At 38.3% G+C, this 18,431-nt stretch overlaps 1 protein-coding gene across 13 annotated transcripts in view; it reads left to right on the plus strand.

Annotated features, from left to right (window-relative positions):
* The window catches only part of ADAM22 (ADAM metallopeptidase domain 22), a 222,468-nt gene that overhangs the window by 145,548 nt on the left and 58,489 nt on the right, over window positions 1-18,431 (plus strand). For all 13 annotated transcript variants that reach the window (XM_047694253.1, XM_047694265.1, XM_047694251.1 and 10 more), the window contains exons 6-11: window positions 4,601-4,664; window positions 6,710-6,779; window positions 11,617-11,687; window positions 14,471-14,545; window positions 16,142-16,213; window positions 17,052-17,218. In XM_047694253.1, coding sequence (XP_047550209.1) covers window positions 4,601-4,664; window positions 6,710-6,779; window positions 11,617-11,687; window positions 14,471-14,545; window positions 16,142-16,213; window positions 17,052-17,218 — 519 coding nt within the window. The remainder of the gene's footprint in view (window positions 1-4,600; window positions 4,665-6,709; window positions 6,780-11,616; window positions 11,688-14,470; window positions 14,546-16,141; window positions 16,214-17,051; window positions 17,219-18,431) is intronic.

The following is an 18,431-nucleotide window of genomic DNA, read 5'->3' on the forward strand; positions in this document are numbered from 1 at the left end:
GGGGGGCACAGCACAAGTCAGCACTTTAGTTCTGTTAAATTTTTGTTTGGAAACTTGAAAATGCGTTCTGTCAGCTCCCAAAAGTTTTGACATCCAGCTTTTCCACAGAGCTGGCAGTTACTGAGTGTCTGTTGTGTGCCCCCCCCCCCCGCCCCACTAGGAATATCAAGGCAATGAGAACATGACTCCTGTCCCCAGCAGCTCAGAGCCCAGTGGGGACAGGTAAAGCTAGCTCAGCTTCCTCCTAGGGAATGTGATAGGTGTATTGGTTTTCTTTGGGAGAGAAAGTCACAGGAAAAGGCAGGAAGAGGGTGGGCCCTGAGGAATGAGGTAGTGCTTCAGAGCTCCAAAGAAATGTCACCTGAAGAAGCTGGAGTCGGCCCAAGAACGGGCTTTGATAGAGTCCCCCGAGAGCGGGCTGTGCAGAGGTCTTGAAGAAAGCTAGGAAAGAGAAATAACGGAAGAGCCTGGAAAATCGAGCTGGTCTGCCTGAGCCGTGCCTTGGGTCAGGCTTGGGCAGTAAGTATGTCAGAGGCAAAAGGGAGAGAATGTGGGAACTCTGGAACTTAAGTAGCCAGGGGAAGGAGGCCAGCTGCCTGAGAGCGCGGAAACTTCCATCTGCTTATTGCTGGTTCTAAAAGACATTTACTTATTTTAAATAAATTATTTGACTAAAGAGACATTTTTACAAATAGGAATCCATGCCTTCTATCTGAGGGCCTTGGTTTTCTTATCTAGAGAAGGAAACATTGAAATGCCCTTCAGTAATAAAAACTGTTCTATCTGATCTCAAGATGATCACAGCTTTCAGCTAAGAATAGTATCCTGGGCCCATCGACTTTTGTGACAGCAAATGTATGATAGTGATAAAAAGAAGAGGCGGTTTTCCCTCTCTCTTCCTCTTAAAATCTCAGCCCAGAGTTACCATGTAAGCATCTTATCCAGGACTAGTCCATTCTGCTTTCCGGTTTTCCAAGCGGACACCGTATTTCTGAGAAGCAGTGAGAAGGCATCACTGAGAACCTGAGACCCAAGAGCTTGCTACTCATCCTGATGGAAAAGAAACTGTAAGGAAACTTCAGTGACTAGATTAGGAGTAGAACCCAGAGCCAGCTTCAGTTGTTTTAAGAAAGAAAAATTTACCTCTACCTTGAGAAACTTTTTCATTTAAAACTAATCAAAAGGAGATAAACAGAATATGCAGCATGTGTCTAGGAACACTGTCAGGATTGCATAGAAGCATGTTTGGGTGTTCTTAGACTTTTATGAGCGTAGTAGATAAATTTGCTCTTGTTCCTTCTTGTTATTTAGTAATTATTCTCATGTTGATTTTTACCTTCTAAACAAAAATTGCTGACAAATATTTAAGGGCTATTAATAAATATTAAATAATTTATGTTGTCTCAATTACAGTGATTTGGATTTGAAATAGATTATTTCATCCATGACTCATCTATTATAAATTACCAAGTACATAAGGAGATTTTTCATTTTTCTTGATTTACTGAATTCAGTTGAAGAACATAAAGGAGAAAAATAACCAGATTTATGTTTTTTCCATAAAGAACCTGCAAATGCACATTTTATTTTTCAAATTCAAAGGACTAATGGGCAATATTTTGGTCCTGATACTTTTGATGTTATGACAAAATCCTGTAGCTATGGGAACCTAAAAGAATGGAATCAAATGTAAGTTTGTTGCCCTCTTGTGGCAAATTATGAGAATGGCTGTTTCTTTTCAAAATCTTGTTTTGATCCAGCATTTTAAAATTTCAGCTTAATTGGCCTATCATAAGTAGGTCCTAGCTGCAGGTTTTTATCAGATATATACTGTGTGTGGACTTACTGCACTAACTGGAATTTATATAAATATAAGAGAAAGGTGTCAATCCTCAAAGCAAATAAAACATATACTTTCTTAATAGTCAAAGAATTACTAATGGCACATTGTCATATAGGGAGCCATAATCTTCTGGATATATATGGTCTCAGATTTTGCTTTCTTTACACCGTGTATCATGATGTTTAAACCCAATAAAAGTCACTGATTTTCACATTTGGCACTGACCTGATGCAAGAGGAAATAGTACCCTGTATTATTTAAACAAAACAATCTGCTTGCTGTTTGATCAGCATAGCTATGTGAGCTTTGGCAAAGGGTGATGGTTCTGTACAATTTTCTGGATGAGTCTGTCCAGTTCTCAGCAGGGACAGAGAGACTGTCTATTGTTGTCTTTGGTCTACTGTTTCGAAAAGGCTCCCCCCAATTCTGATTCCTTAGGCGTGTATTGTCAGTAATATCTTGCAGAATGCATCTGTTTATCTTTAAATTCCAAATGCAGTGTCATCCGAATTCAGAAAGTGTACTTTGGTTGAAAACCTTACAGATGTGAGAGTAGCTGTTCTACGGGTATATGAAAGTTGAGGACATGTGGAAGATATTGCAGCAGGAATGGAAGTATTTGTATAGAGCAGAGCTGGAGGCCATTATAATTATAGCTCAGGGAAACCAACTGATTTCATGAAGCCCTCAGTGAAAGATAAATACTGTTCTGTGCCTAACAGTTTAGGTCTCAGGCAGCCCTTTCCATGTAACACTGAAAAATGACTGCAGGAAATCACACCATATCCCCCCTCGAATGCCTGAACGACAAGACACATGTCTTCAGCATCATAAGGGACTTGATTTTAGTAGAAAGACCATGTTCTCCTAAAAGGAGTGGCCATTGGGATCTCTCTGGATGGAGCTGAGGCCATATGTAGATTAAAATGCCCTCCAGAGGATTCCTTCGTTGGCGGATAGTCATCTCCAGCCTAAGAGGTCAAAACCCCACTGCAGAATCATGCCCTCCTCCCTACATCCTGCTTCCACGTGCCCAGGCCATTCTGTCCTTCCTGTGACTTTGATTAAATCGGAATTCCATCTCACCAGTTACTGAGGTCGAAACCTTGGAGTCTTCACTGACACCACTCTTTCTTGCATACTGCATTACAAATCTGCCAGTAAATCTGCTTGGTTGGTTGTACTTTTGAAAAGTATCCACAGTTTGACTTGTTCTCATCATCTCCACCAATACCACTGTGACCTAGGCGGCTGCCATCTTTTTTCGCCTGGATTATCGCAATAACTTCTCCATTTGTATCTTTGCCATCCAAAATACTATTTTAACACAGCAGTTGGAGCAGTTATTTAAAAGTGATTGTGTTTCTCTCTGCTTTTAAACCCCTGCAGTGGCTTCACATGTCTCTCAGACTAAAAGCCACTGCCCTTAGAAGGGCCTGCCTCATGTGGCCCCCACTCTTCCTCTGATCTCATTTTATGGCTCCCCTCACCCCCCTCCAGCTACACTGCACCCTTGATGTTCCTGGAGCACACTTAGGGCTCGAGAGTGACAAGGTCTTTGCTCAGATATCCTTATGGCTCATCCCTTCACTTCTTTCAGATCTTTGTTCAAATACTATCTTCTCTAGAAAGCCTTTCTCTGAAACTCTGTATAAATCAACAGTCTTCTTTCCTTGGTCTCTACACCCAGTCCTCTGGCACGATTTATTGCCCTTAACCTGCTTTATTTTTCTCCCTAGAATTTTTCTCCACCTCATATATATTTAGTTCATGATTTTTTTTTTTTTTTTTTTTTTGTCTGTCAGAATTGGTCTGTTTTTGTCCACTGCTGTATCCCCAGCACCTAGAGCAGTGCATTGTAGGTGCTTTGATGTATGCTGAATGAGTGAATGGGTGAAGAGGTAGCCAACTGCAGATGGGCAATTCAGGAACCAATCTGCCTGGGCTCTCTCTCTTCCTGCCTCTGTTCCTTCTGGTTATGTAATTTGGGCAAGTTACTTCATCTCTTTGGGCTTTGGTTTCCTTTCCTGTAAAATGAGTATAGGCCAATGTATGAGTGTACCTCCCTCACACGTTTGTGGAAGAGATAAAATGAGTGTCAAGTTTTTAGCTCATGGTAAGCTGTTGAAATGTGTTACCTCTTGTTAGGAGAGCAGGTGTGTGGTAGGAAGGCAGTTCTCGGGAGAGTCCCCGACAGTCTGCATCAGAACTGCCTGGGGTTTGTTTAAAATGCAGCTAGCTTCCTGCGTCCTCGCCAAGAAATCTGAGGAAGGCCCTGAAAGTCTTACATTTTTGCAAGTTCTCCAGATGACTATTTGCATATTAAAGTTTTAGAATTACATGTGTTGGAAGGAGGATAATGGATCCCACAATTAGAGAATGATAATCCTGAACCTAGGCAAGGGTCAGGACAAGGGGACCCTGCTGCTGATGGGGAGTCGGAGGGAGGGGTCTTTCCCTCTTAGTAGTGTGTGTATGTGTGTGCGCATGTGCGCGCATGTGACATGCACATGCATGTGTGGTATGGTGCAGTGTGTATGTGTATATGGGAGGTATGTTTGGTATGGTGTGTGGAGTGTGTGTGTGTGTGTGTGTGTCTGTGTCTGTATGGTATGTGGTGTGTATCTGGTGGTGATGAGTGGGACTGGGAAGTGAGTGTTGAGAAGTAAATTGGTCCTCTGGCAGCTGCTTTTAAAAGAATCTTGTTCTGAGGCAAGAGTCGATAGCCATGCCTAATTATTTTCTTACCCTTGGCAGTGGGATGTTCTATGATGGGAACCACACCTATCTCATTGAACCGGAAGAAAATGACACCTCCCAAGTAAGTGTTCCTTCTGTTTTGCTGTGGCAAATGTAAAAATTTATATTGGGAGCTTTTCCCCTTCTTTTTTCCTCCTCTTTTTGTCTCTATTTTATTTTCTTATTTTTAGAGTCGGAATAGTAAATATAAATATATACATATATATACAATTAAATACTAAGTTAAGGGGCGCTCACGTGGCTCAGTTGTTAAGCATCTGCCTTCAGCTCAGGTCATGATCCCAGGACCCTGGGATCGAGCCCCGCATCGGGCTCCCTGCTCAACGGGAAACCTGCTTCTCCCTCTCCCACTCCCCGTGCTTGTGTTCCTTCTCCTACTGTGTCTCTGTCAAATAAATAAATAAAATCTTAAAAAACAATACTAGATCAAAATCACAAGGTTTTTTCCCCCCTCTTCTGAAGTGTTCTGAAGCCTCCGTTTTTGTTCTTTCTACATCATAATGTGTTATGATTTGTCTTAGTTCACTCAGGTAGTCATAACAACCTAGTGGGGGCCTTAAACAACAGAAATTTATTTTTGCACAGTTCTGGTGACTGGAAGTCCAAGATCCAGGTGCCAACAGGGTCTGTGTCTGTTGAGGGCTCTGTCCTTGGGCTGTGATGATGTCCTTTCCTGCTGTGTGGCCCACATAGCAGAGACACAGAGCCCCAACCCACCCTTACGATCTATTTTAACCTTTATCACCTTCTCATAGGTTCTGTCCAAATACAGTCATGTTGGGATTGAGGAACTAAAACATAGGAGTTTTTGCGGGGGCGACACAAACATTTAGACTATAACAGACCAACGCAATAGAAATGGGATTTCCACTTCTCTTTCTTTTCTAGATTTCAGATTATTCTCTGTTGCCCATTTTCTGTAGAACCTTGTGCTGATGAAATGTAGAGAAATCTAAGTTTTCTTAATTCTCTCCTTCCCTTTAGTTGCAACTTTCATTTTCCACAAATTAGAAAAGCATTGAGTGTATATGCAGAGAAGCTACGTAGAACCTGCAGAGAAACATAACACACTTCCATTCTTGCTCTGTGCACACGGATATTCTTCCTTGTATTCAAGTGTCCAAACACTTGGGGCAAGTAATTTCTAAAAATACACACTGTTTTGCCACCCATAAAGGAGAACTATTTGTTTTGTTTGTTTTTTTTAAAGATTTTATTTATTTTTGCGAGAAAGGGTGAGGGAGCATGAATGGAAGGGGGCGCAGAGGGAGGAGCAGACTCCCTGCTGAGCAGAGAGCCCGAAGTGGGGCTTGATCCCAGGATCCCGGGATCATGACCTGAGCTGAAGGCAGACGCTTAATTGACCAAACCACCCAGGTTCCCAAGGGGAGCTGTTTGTATTGTGTTGTATTTTCTGGATGCCTGTTGTTGCCTTTTATATCACTTCGCCTGGACTGGTGATGTTTTTTACAACGATATCATGATCGTGAAACTTGACTGTGTATGACATTCTTAGTTGAAAGGAGCCAGAAATAACTCTTTGAATGTTCATTAATTTTCTTAGACGAAACATTGTTTTATGTCTGTTGGTTTGTCACAGAACTTGTATGAAATTTGAATTTTGGAGCAAGGTCCACTCGGGCCTCTACTTGCACTAGTCACCTTATTCCCCAACACGAGATGATTGTGAGCTCTGCATGTCTTTGCCTGGTCAAACTATCTGGCTCTAAAAATGGGGCAGGGATCCATGGGAAGGAACCAGTTATGAAAAGCATTAGTCCATTTTCCCAGATGTCTTACTTCCCCTTGGGGGAAGAAGTTCATTCATTTATTTTCCATTACTACAGGCTTTGGCTTCTCTGTCCGCAAAGGCATTTTGTTTCTAATAGGAGATCTCTCTGGTGCTGGGGGAATCTGGGAGCAGGGGAGGGTTGTGTGGGGGGGCCCATTGCCTTTCCAAATCCAGGAAAGTGCGTAATCAAGCTGTGGTTCTTTTAGGAGTCTCAGCTTCTTGAGCTGTGATTACCTGAGACTAGAGATAACTGGTTGGCCTGGATAACTGGATAACTGGTTGGTGCTTAATCTCAGTTGTTTGTGTTTCTTCAGGAGGACTTCCATTTTCATTCGGTTTACAAGTCCAGACTGTTTGAATTTCCCTTGGATGATCTTCCATCTGGTATGATACTCATATGATGACTTTGAAAAAAAGTCAACTTTAATAATTCATTTGAATGCTTTAGAGCTAATCTATATGTGGAATACCCTTCGCTCTTGACTGCTCATAACAATTTTGGAGAGAAAGTGACATCAAGTCAAGGACATCAAGAGAGTATAAAATGCAAGCTTACTTCATGTTTGTAGTGGATGAGTTTGGAAAGATACAGCTTAAGCACATTGAAGGAAGACTTTCTAAAATTAGAAAAAATCAGTAAGGTATTTCTGAGTGGAGAAATAATGTTAGAGCAAAAATTGGTCTGCATAGACAAAATATAGAAAACTTCACTTCCAGTGAGATACCGATTCTATAAATATAGGGATGAACTTGTAATCATTTTACTATTTGTTGTTTTCCTCAACTCTTTTTGCCTCATTTTAGGAAAGAACAATTATAGATTAATGCTTTTTATTATTACTGTTTTTTAAAAATCTGTTTATTCATTTTAGAGAGCGGGGAGGGGTGTAAGGGGAGGGAGAGAATCTCAGGCAGACTCTCCATTGAGCACGAGCCGATGCAGGGCTCCAGCCAGATCTGTCAACCCTGAGATTTTGACCTGAGCTGACACCAAGAGTAGGACACTTAACCAACTGCGCCATCCAGGTGCCCCTAATGCTTTTTTTTTTTTTTATTATTGTGCTTTTTTGTGAAATTAGTCTTTGCTTCTCATGTGTGTTTGTTTACAGGCCCATTTATTTATAGATGTTAGTTTGAGTTGCTTCCAAACCTTCACATGACTAGTAGGGCAGAGTACTTACACTTGGTGCTCGTTAACGGAGCAGTGATTGTATGGAGGCCCTTGTCTTCAGCTCTACAGGACTCCTCCGTTTTCTCCTCCTGAAGGTAGACCATACTCTGTATGTCTAATGTGGAGAAGCTTCCTTTCCTACTTAGTGAGCCCTGACCATGGCTGTAGTACATTCTAATTTTTAATCTTTTATCTTCACTACAGCTCTGTGAGATTGATAGGATTTATTCACATTTTGTAGGTGAAGAAAAGGCAGGCTCAACTAGCCTATCTTTTCCAGGTCCAACAGCTAGTCGGGGACTGAGCAGGGGTGTGGAGTGTGCTACGGTGAGAATGTGCGCTGGGAGAGAGGCGCAGGGGAAATGGAACAATTCTCTGACGAGAGCACATCCTTATAAACTGCTGTTTAGGAAAACCACTTAAATGTTTACCTGGTTGGGGCGCCTGCTGGCTCAGTTGGAAGAGCACCCAACTCCAGATCTCAGGGTCATGAGCTCAAGCACCACACTGGGTGTAGAGATTACTTAAATAAATAAAAACTTTAAAAAAAAAAGTTTACGTTGTTTCCTCATTGGAAAATGAAATGAGTGTTTGCTAATGTCCCTTCTCTTAAGGAGGTTCATAACTCCTTGACCTTCTGCAGGTTTCTCTCCTGCTGGGAAAAGGCTAGGGGATCCTGTTTTATAGAACTCACTATTTGGAAAAATCTGCAGATAAGCATACAAATGCTCTTACTTTACATAGGGACTTTAGACTGTCCTTCAGTTACCTTATGAAACTTTACAATCCCTGTGATGAGCGGAAAATAAATCAGGACTAGCTGCCTGAGAATAAAACTACAATCTAATAGGGATTACTGGAAGCAGTAAACATTAATTAATATTTAAAGTAATAAATAAAGATCCCTATAAGGAATGTAATCCAATTGTACATTTTTTTTTAGAATAAAATGTTTCCATCATAGTAAATTTTTTTTTAAAGATTTTATTTTAAAGCTATCTCTATCCCCAACATAGGGCTCGAACCTACAATGCTGAGATCAAGAGTCAAATGCTCTATCGACTGAAACAGCCAGGCATCCCTGTTCATACAGTTTTTTTAAAAACTTTGTTCAGGGTTTCTTTTCCACAGAAACTTTAAAGATGACTTGGCAGTTTTGCTGTCATTAAAAATAACTTTGGGGGCCCCTGGGTGGCTCAGTGGGTTAAAGCCTCTGCGTTCGGCTCCGGTCATGATCCTGGGGTCCTGGGATTGAGCCCCGCATTGGGCTCTCTGCTCAGCGGGGAGCCTGCTTCCTCCTCTCTCTCTCTCTCTCTCTCTCTCTCTCTCTCTGCCTCTCTCTCCCTGCCTGCCTCTCTGCCTACTTGTGATCTCTGTCACATAAATAAATAAAATCTTTAAAAAATAATAATAATAACTTTGAACATCTTCTTCCAAAACTCAGGTCTGTCTCAATTCGTTTCTGGTTTTCTTTTCTTTTCAGAAGTTGGCACTATCAATTTTAAGAGTGTTATTTGTCTTTCTAGGTTCTTGGATTTATTATGATAAATCAGGAAAAAAAATCTTGTGAAATAAGCTCAAGAGTAAACTTATTTATTTTAAATATAATAAGGTTTTCCTGGGTTTTGGATTATCAATACCTTTGTCTTGCTGTGCATTATGTACTTCCAAGAGAGAATATGATCAGGTGTTCCCCAAACCTGTTTAACCGTGGAAGCTTTTGTTTTCTATGACACATCTCTTGGAACTAGTGTCCCTAAGAAAACATCTGAGAGGGGGCAACTGGGTGGCTCAGTGGGTTAAGCCTCTGCCTTCAGCTCAGGTCATGATCCCAGGGTCCTGGGATTGAGCCCCGCATCAGGCTCTCTGCTCAGCAGGGAGCCTTCTTCCCCCCTTTCTCTGCCTGCCTCTCTGCCTACTTGGGATCTCTGTCTGTCAAATAAATAAATAAATAATCTTTAAAAAAAAGAAAAAGAAAGCATCTGAGAAAGGTTTATTTATTTCCTATGGACCCCTTAACACAGTCTGTTTTTACAAATTCCTGCAAAGAAATATATAAATCTTGTATACCATTATATGAGTTTTGGCAAACGTGTACTCCCTTGGTGAGATTTGGCACACTTCCATCATCCTGGTATCTTCCTTTGTGCCTCTTCCCAGTCCATACTACCCACTTCTGCAATCCCTTTTCTGACTTTTAGGTTAGCCTGTTTTAGATCTTCATGCAAATGGAATCACACATTGTGTCCAGTTTCTTTTGCTTAGTGTATGCCTATGAGATTAATGTTGTCAGAGATTAGCAACAGTTCATTCTTTTCAGTTACTGGGTATGTTCTGCTATTTAGAGTTACCACAGTCTTTTATCCATTCTGTTGATGGACATTTGGGTTGTTTCCAGCTTTGGGCCATTACAAATAAAAGAACTCTAAACATTCTTATAAAAATCTTTTGTGGTGGACACGTGTTTACAATTCTTCGGTCACATACCCGGCAGTGGAATTACTGGGTCTGAAGGTAGGTTTGTGTTTGTACAGTAGCGCTCTCACACTGCAGTGCGCGCACAGACTGCTGGCTCCGTGTGAGAGGGCTTTTTCAGGCCCCTGAATGGAGATATGATGGACATTAGAGGAAAGCTGTACCTAATTATTGTATACAACTTGACGAGTTTAGAGATAAGTGTACATCCATGGAGTCATCACCATAATCCCTGCCCTGAGTGTGCCCATTAACTCCCAAAGTTTCTTTCCACCATCTTTATTGTTGTTATTGCATTATCAGTAGTATTAGTGAAAAGACTGCAACATAAGATCTACACTGTTAGCAGAATTTATGTATACAATATAGTATTATTAATTCTGGCCGCTCTGCTGTACAGGACCTTTAGGACTTATTCCTCTTGTAGAACTGAAACCTTGTGCCCTTTGACTAATACCTCCCTGCTTCCCCCTTTTCTCAGCTCCGGGCAGCTGTCATTCCATTTTCTACTCCTAGGAGTTTGACTGTTTCAGATTTCTTATCTACGTGGTATCATGTAGTATTTGTCCTTTTGTGTCTGGCTAGTTTCACTTAGTGTAATGTCCTCCAGGTTCATCCATGTTGTCACAAATGGAGAGATTTCTTTTATTTTTTTTTAAAGGCTGAATAATACGTTATTGCACATTTATACCATATTTTCTTTATCCATTCATCCATGGATGAACATTGAGGTTGTTTCTCTATCTTGGCTTGTGAATCCTGCAGCAATGAACATCGGAGGACAGGTGTCTCTCTGAGATCCTGATTTTAATTCCTTTGACTGTCTACCCAGAACTGGGTTTACAGGATCATATGATATTCGTATTTTAATTCTTTGTGAGGAACCTCCATATTGTTTTCCGTGTGGCTGTACTGGTTTCTAGAGTTTTTGATTCAGTACATCGTGGATGGGTTATGAGAGTTTGCATTTCCCACAAGACCAAGGTAATGTTGATGCCATTAGTTTTTGGATTGCACCCTGAGTACTCTGGTTGTATGAGAAATTGCTGAACCTTTTTCTAAAGTAGTTGTACCATTTGATACTCTCATCAACACTACCTGAGAGATCTAGTTGTTTCACATCTTCACCAGCATTTGGTGTGTCATTCTTTAATGAAGATCAGTCGTGGAAGACCAGGTTGGCTATTCAGAAGATTCTTGTTCAAGAATGTGATGGTATTTATAGGAAAAATACGAAAAAATTTGGAGATAAAATAGCAATAATGTTTGAAACTTTTTAAATTTTATTCATTCATGATATATTTTAGTTAGCATTCATATGAACACAATTATTTTGATTAATGTTCTGTATATCTTTAAGTGTGACATACATTATAAAATTTATAACTATATAATTATATAATGTGTAAGTTATTTATATTAATTATTAATAACTATAGTAATCGCTAATAGTTAATAACTGAATTGAATATAATTATATGATTTATACTAGGAAGGGATAGTAAAACTTTGATTGCCTTGTCTGAAAGAAACCTGGCAAATTCACTAAATTAATTTACTTTTATTTCCTTTTAGAATTTCAACAAGTACACATCACTCCACCAAAATTTATTTTGAAGCCAAGACCAAAAAGAAGTAAACGGCAGGTATGTATTCATAGGTTATTCTTTGATGTTTTAAAAACACGTGGCAACTCCCAGTCATTTAACTCTACATTAAGTCTCTGTAAGGTCTCCGTAAGAGGGTTAAGTATTAGTTTTGGCATTTGTCAGGGTGTGGTGAACAGTGAGGTGACAGATCTGTAGGAACAGTGGAGGGAGGACATGTTGTTTCATAGACTCAAAAAGGACTCAAGATAGTGTTGATAATGTGGTTATTCATCAAACAGATGGATTATGGCCCCAGCTATGGCATCTCCAGTTCTTTCTATCATAGGCCTCTTTTCTTGCCTAGGTTGTATCATGTCATGGAGTCTACTTGTAAAAATACCCCCTTAAGCGGGAATCCATCAGGTTTTTTTTTTTTTTAAGATTTTATTTATTTATTTGACAGACAGAGATCACAAGTAGGCAGACAGGCAGGCAGAGAGAGGGGAAACAGGCTCCCTGCACAGGTGCCCGTGCCTGGTTCTGTTCTAAGAATTTCAATCATATTAATACACTTAATCCTTTTAAAATCTTATGAGGAAGGTAGTATTATTATTATTATCGCCATTTTACTACTAAGGACATTGAGGTGTAAGAAGCTTAAGAACCTTGCCCAAGGTAATAGTGGTGGAGTTCAGTTTCTGACCTAGAAAGTCTAGTCTCAGAGAAGTGTTCATAACCATTTATGCTTTATATAGTTCTGCCTCTCAGAAGGCTTTGTGTTCCATGAATTGCTACCACAAGCTTTATGTATTTTGTGGATATATGTATATTGAGGCCCAGTTAAGTAAATGACGATTGCCAACAAGATTTAATTTGAAATAATGTTTATTTTCATGAATTATGAGATCAGAGGATAGGATAATTTTCTTTTATTTTTTCTTCTCAAATTTTTTAATGGGGGGCACCTGGGTAGCTCAGTCAGTTGAGAGTCTGCCTTCAGTTTAGGTTGTGATCCCAGGGTCCTGGAATGGAACCTGCACAGGGCTCATCAGGAGCTCATCAGGCTCCCTGCTCAGTGGAGAGTCTGCTTCTCCCTCTCCATCTGCCCCTCCTTCTGCTTGTGTTTTTTTCTCTCTCTTTCAAATAAATAAATAAAAACTTCTTAAAATTATTTATTTATTTAAAATTTTATTTATTTATTTAAAAAAATTTTTAATTTAAGTTCAGTTAATTAATATATAATGTATTATTGGTTTCAGAGGTAGAAGTCAGTGATTCATCGTTCTTACATAATACCAAGTGCTCATTAAATCACGTGCCTTCCTTAATGTCCAGTACCCAGTTACCCCATCCCCCAACTCCCTCCCCTCCAGCAAACCTCAGTTTGTTTCCTATGATTAAGAGTTTCTTACGGTTTGTCTCCCTCTCTGATTTCCTCTTGTTTAATTTTTCCCTCCCTTCCCCTATGATCCTTTGTTTTGTTTCTTAAATTACACATACAAGTGAGATCATATGATAAGCATGATAAGCATGGCATTATGGAAAACGTTCATTTTACAGCTCTTGTTAAAAACTGTGTTATAGACGAACTGTATATGGCTGCCTTAGTGTCCTACCAGTAGCATCCACTGATTGTGATTTTGAAGGTGGAGAAAATCGTCATTGAACAGACAGATATATAATATAGCTGTAATAGATAACAAAAAACTGCCTGGAAGTTCTCAAAACTATCTGAACAAAGCTCTTATATCATTTGGGGATCCCTTGAACTGTACCAGAGGAAGAAAGGGCATTCTCAATCCCAGATTTGGATATTATAGGATAAAAGTGTCCATTAGACACCCCCTGTATCCTCTCAGAGATCCTCAGAAGCTTAAATTAAACCAGAAAGAATGTACTTCATGTGTTACAATCTCCAAGATACACTGGGTGAATGAAAGTAGCCTGATGCAAAAACTAGTGAAATAAATAGAAGTACTAAATCAAATATATGTTATATTTGATTTTATATGCATAACTATTTCTGTTATTTCTGTGCTAAACCGATTGTAGGGAGAAAGGTTAGCAACTAGGTAGGTAGGGAACAGAAGTGAAAGGAAGACTTCAATCCCGAACCTCTTTATAGTTCTTTATTTAATCTTTGACTCATATGAATTTATTACCTGTTCAAAAACTGAGTAAAATTGACAAAAATGAGACAAATTCTGAAGGGATAAAAGTGGAAATGTTGTTTATTTCTCTCACATGTTTTAGTTTTTTTAAATTAAAACACTTTTTCAGCCTTATTGAAGTGAAGTATAATTAATTGACAAAATTGTAAAATACTTGAAGTATAAAATGGGATGATTTTATATATATAGTGAAAAGAACGTCTCCATTGAATTAATTAATGTATCTGTCACCTCACATATTTACCTTTTTTCCCCCTTAGTGAAAACATTTAAGTTCTGCCAGCAAATTTCTATTATATAAGACAGTGTTATCAATGTTGCTGTTCATGAGTGAATGGCTGGATCAAGAAAATATTTTATATACACATATATACACACATATGTATAGTGGAGTTTCATTCAGCCTTGAAAAAGAAGGAAATCCTACCATTTTTGACAACATGGATGAACCTGGAAGGCATTGTGCTAAATGAAAGAAGCCAAACAAAAAAGATAAATACTGCATGGTATCACTTATACGTGGAAACAAGAAAAAAAAAAAGTCAAATTCACAAAACAGTAGAAAAGTGGTTGCATGCAACATAATGTGTAACATATTTTTTAGTTTTCCACAGCCACAGCCAAGTTCAGAGGGCTTATTTAGGTGCTCTTTCTTTTACCATATTGCAGCTTCGTCGACATCCTCGTAATGTGGAGGAGGAAACCAAATATATTGAGCTGATGATTGTCAACGATCATCTGATGGTAGGATTTGCTGAACCGTCTGTTGGTTGAACTTGTCTGGGCCAAGGGGTAAAACTGGTGGGTGCAGAAATATGTTTAGAAGAAACAAGAAACCCAGAAAATTTTAACTTGGAAAAGACATTTGTGTATCTCAATGCATTTTGTTAGCCAGTAACAACCTCTAACTTGGAAACATTCTTAGGTGGAAGTAACTAGGAGTACTTTGTGACATTCCAGAAATATTTCTTTGACTTAAAATTAGTCAACCCTTTGGATTTGCTTAATGAATATTTGTATATTGAGGAAATCAGCAAGGCACCAGTAATATGACACTGTAGTTTGCAGTGTACAACTTTATCCTAATAAAAGGAAAGGAGTTTTTCAGTTTCTGGCTTGCTATGCAGCCATATGGAAATGCTTATATAGGCAAGCAGTGAAGATTTTAGGAGAGGAATCTGGAAAAAACTTCCTTCTTGCTGAGTCATTTATTTTGACTGAGAGTATGTATTTTCAGTTCATGGGCATGTTGTAGGCAGTGGCTTACATTTACAGCACAGCAGTGAGTTATAATGTTAATTGCTCTATAAAACCACAGTTTTAAACTAAACATGTTCAGTGAAGCACATTGCTGTATTTTACTTAATTTCAGGTTTAAGTGCATTTTAATTTACTTGAGTGATTTAGTTGAGGGAAAATATGTCATTTGCATATGATTAAGCAAACATTGACCATCTATTCTTGCTACTACTACTACAACTAATAAAATCCAGATTGAGTTTTTCTTCTTGGTTCAGGCTAGACTAAGTTTTATCTTTCTAATCTCTTTGAAGTCAGTGAATGTTACTGTTTCCTGAGATTTTTATATGATCAGAATAAGTTGTAAGAACATATAATTTCAACTTTTTAGAATAGCACACATTCAGATGTCTATAGAGATCTATAGGCAGATAACACAAATGAAGTAAGCCAGATGTGAAACAATAGGGAGGGGTGAGGCTTGTGGCAAAAGAAAGATACCTGACCTGATTAATGGGAGTGGTTGCCTCTCAGTACTTGCTCGTTTTCACCATGGGGGGATGCTAATTTTAAGCGAAGCCCAAAACCAGTTTTACATGATATTTCCTGGTTTTAAAAACACTACTGAGGCCAAACAAAAGGTTTATGTCAGCCACATCTAGCTTTAAGCTACCTCTTTGTGACCCTTATTGTAGGGCTTTCTTCTCCTTTACTGATTAAGTCTTATAGAACTAGTGAGTTTTTAAAGTTACAGCAGTATTCACATACACTTTCTGGCTATCTACCCTACTTGTATTTGCATGTCTTGTAATTCATAGACAACTTTCATATGTTTTTTCATTTTTAATAACAATTCTGTGTTAAAAATAAACTTGTGAAATGAATGGAATAGGTATTTTTATTTCATCTCACCTTTGAGTAAACTGAGGCCTCAGAATTTTAAGAGCCTTGCCTCAGACTACACAGCATATAAGGAACTAGTTCTTAACTGTTATAATTTTTTTATAGAAAGCCATAGAGATGTTTCAGTTACACCGTATTTTCTTTGCCGAGGTGATTATTTGGAAGCCCTTCACTTTTGTTTGTTTCTTTTGTTTTCAGTTTAAAAAACATCGGCTTTCAGTTGTACATACTAATACATATGCGAAATCTGTGGTGAACATGGCGGATTTAGTAAGTATCAACTAGATTCAGTATTGCCATAGAGGAATGTCATCTCCTGATTGCTAACAGAATGGACAATATGGTTCTTATATTTTTGGTGCTCTGAATTGAGCGTACGGCAAGGTGTCCCTTAAGTTCCTCGTTACCTTGCTGTGGACTTGATTGATTTTGATCTCTGACTGGGAAGATGATAAAACGGGGTGGTCAAAGTTACCCGTGGATTGATGCTTGAAATTTCTCCTTATGTTTTTCACATTGAAAAATAAAAAATTGAGTCCTAGTCCTTAACAGAGTACTTCCAACATTGGAGAAGCAGTATAGGCAGTTGTGCTATTTTCAAGAGAGTGCCTGTTTGTGTATGAATCATGCGCTAGTAATCCCACTATATTTATTTTCTGAATCTTTTCTTGACAAGGCACTGTAGGTAGCTTCTCCATGAGTTTAATTGGGGCCAGTCAGGTTACATAGAAATTATATCCCAGGGGAGTCTTCGTTGTTCTGTTCTTCGCTTGGGAAACCCAGGAATGCATGAAATCTTTTTCCAGGGTCCCAGAAAACAGACTCGGGGAGATCCTTGAAAAAGGTTGCAAACATTTGTCAAAAAGTGTTCTTTTGTTTCTAACTAGTGCATTCTTCTTTGGGTTTTAGTTGTAAAGAGTTTGACTCTCTGTAACTCAAGGAAAATGCATGTGAATTAGAGAAATAATTATCTTCCTTAAAGACAATAGAGGTTTTTACCTTTAACTAAAACCCAAGAGTTTTCATAAAAGGAGTTTTATAGTCCTGTTCATAAATCATTTGACTTTACCACATGTATAACTGGTGTGTTTCTTTTGTTAAATACCAGATATATAAAGATCAACTGAAGACAAGGATAGTATTGGTTGCCATGGAAACCTGGGCAGCGGACAATAAGTTTGCCATATCTGAAAATCCACTGATCACCCTACGTGAATTTATGAAATACAGGAGGGATTTTATCAAAGAGAAGAGTGATGCAGTTCACCTTTTTTCGTACGTAACTTTGATTTATTGCTTTTTTTGGTTCCCTGATAAATGCTGTATTACTTGAGACTGAGATGTATCCTTTCTCCTATATAATGAAAGTAAGATTTGACATGGCAATACGTTTGAAAGGAGTTTTAAAGTGTAGGTTGTTACGAGTTGTCATGAAAGTGTAAAAAGTTTACTTTTGAGTTATTTTATTATTGTATGTATATTTTTATTTACTTTTCAAGAGATTTAAGCAGAACATTTATTGAGTAAAAGTATTGTTAATACTCATAAAGAATACTCTTGACAGATGAATTATATTTAAAGTTTCCGTATTTTAAATGTTAGTGTTCCCTTTGCTTTGGTTCTAAGGTGAGACCTTAGTATTTCTGGAGTTTGTTTTTAATTTTTTCTCAATTTCATGGGTTTTTTTTTTTTTGAGGTAAAATTCATATTTGATATAATAGCAGACTATAATAGCATTTAAAAAACGATTTTGTAAAGTAAGATCTGTTGAAGGAAGTTATAAATGGAAGTAAAAGAATGTATTTTTGTGTAACTTTTACATTTTACACAATTTCACATTTATAGAAATGTTGCAGGAATATACTACAAGGAGATATATGCTCTTTACCCAGATTCGTTAATTATTTACATTTTGCCCCATTTGCTTATGATTTTCTTCTTTCTTTCCTTCTTCCCTTTTCCCTCCCTCCCTTCCTTTTTTCCTTTCATCCATTTATCTACCGATTTTTTTTTTTTTTCCCTGAACCATTTGAGAGCAAGTTGGAGATACTCACTTACTGGGCCTTCATTACTAAATACATGTATATTCCCTAAAGATAAAGACATTCTCTTATATCACTGTAGTAAATTATTAAATTTTTATCAATTAAATTTTTATTAAATTTTATTAAAATTTATATTTAAATTATTAAAACTAGAATATGTAACGAGATACAATACTTTTAAGTAACCTATATTCAGGTTTCTCCAACTGTCTGAATAATGTCTTTGATAGCTAATTCCCTCCCCCCATTCAGGATCTAATACAAGGTCATGCATCACATTTAATTGTCCTGTCTCTTCTGTCTCCTTTAATTTGGGACATTTCCTCTGCCTTTCTTTGTTTATTTTGGGTTTAACATTCTTGAAGAGTATAGGTCAGTTATGTTATAGAAGGTTCCCCATCGTGGGGATGTCTGATGTTTTCCCGTTAAGAGATTCAAGTTAG

Source organism: Lutra lutra, chromosome 11, assembly GCF_902655055.1.
Source record: "Lutra lutra chromosome 11, mLutLut1.2, whole genome shotgun sequence".
In the NCBI taxonomy this organism is placed as follows: Eukaryota; Metazoa; Chordata; class Mammalia; order Carnivora; family Mustelidae; genus Lutra; species Lutra lutra.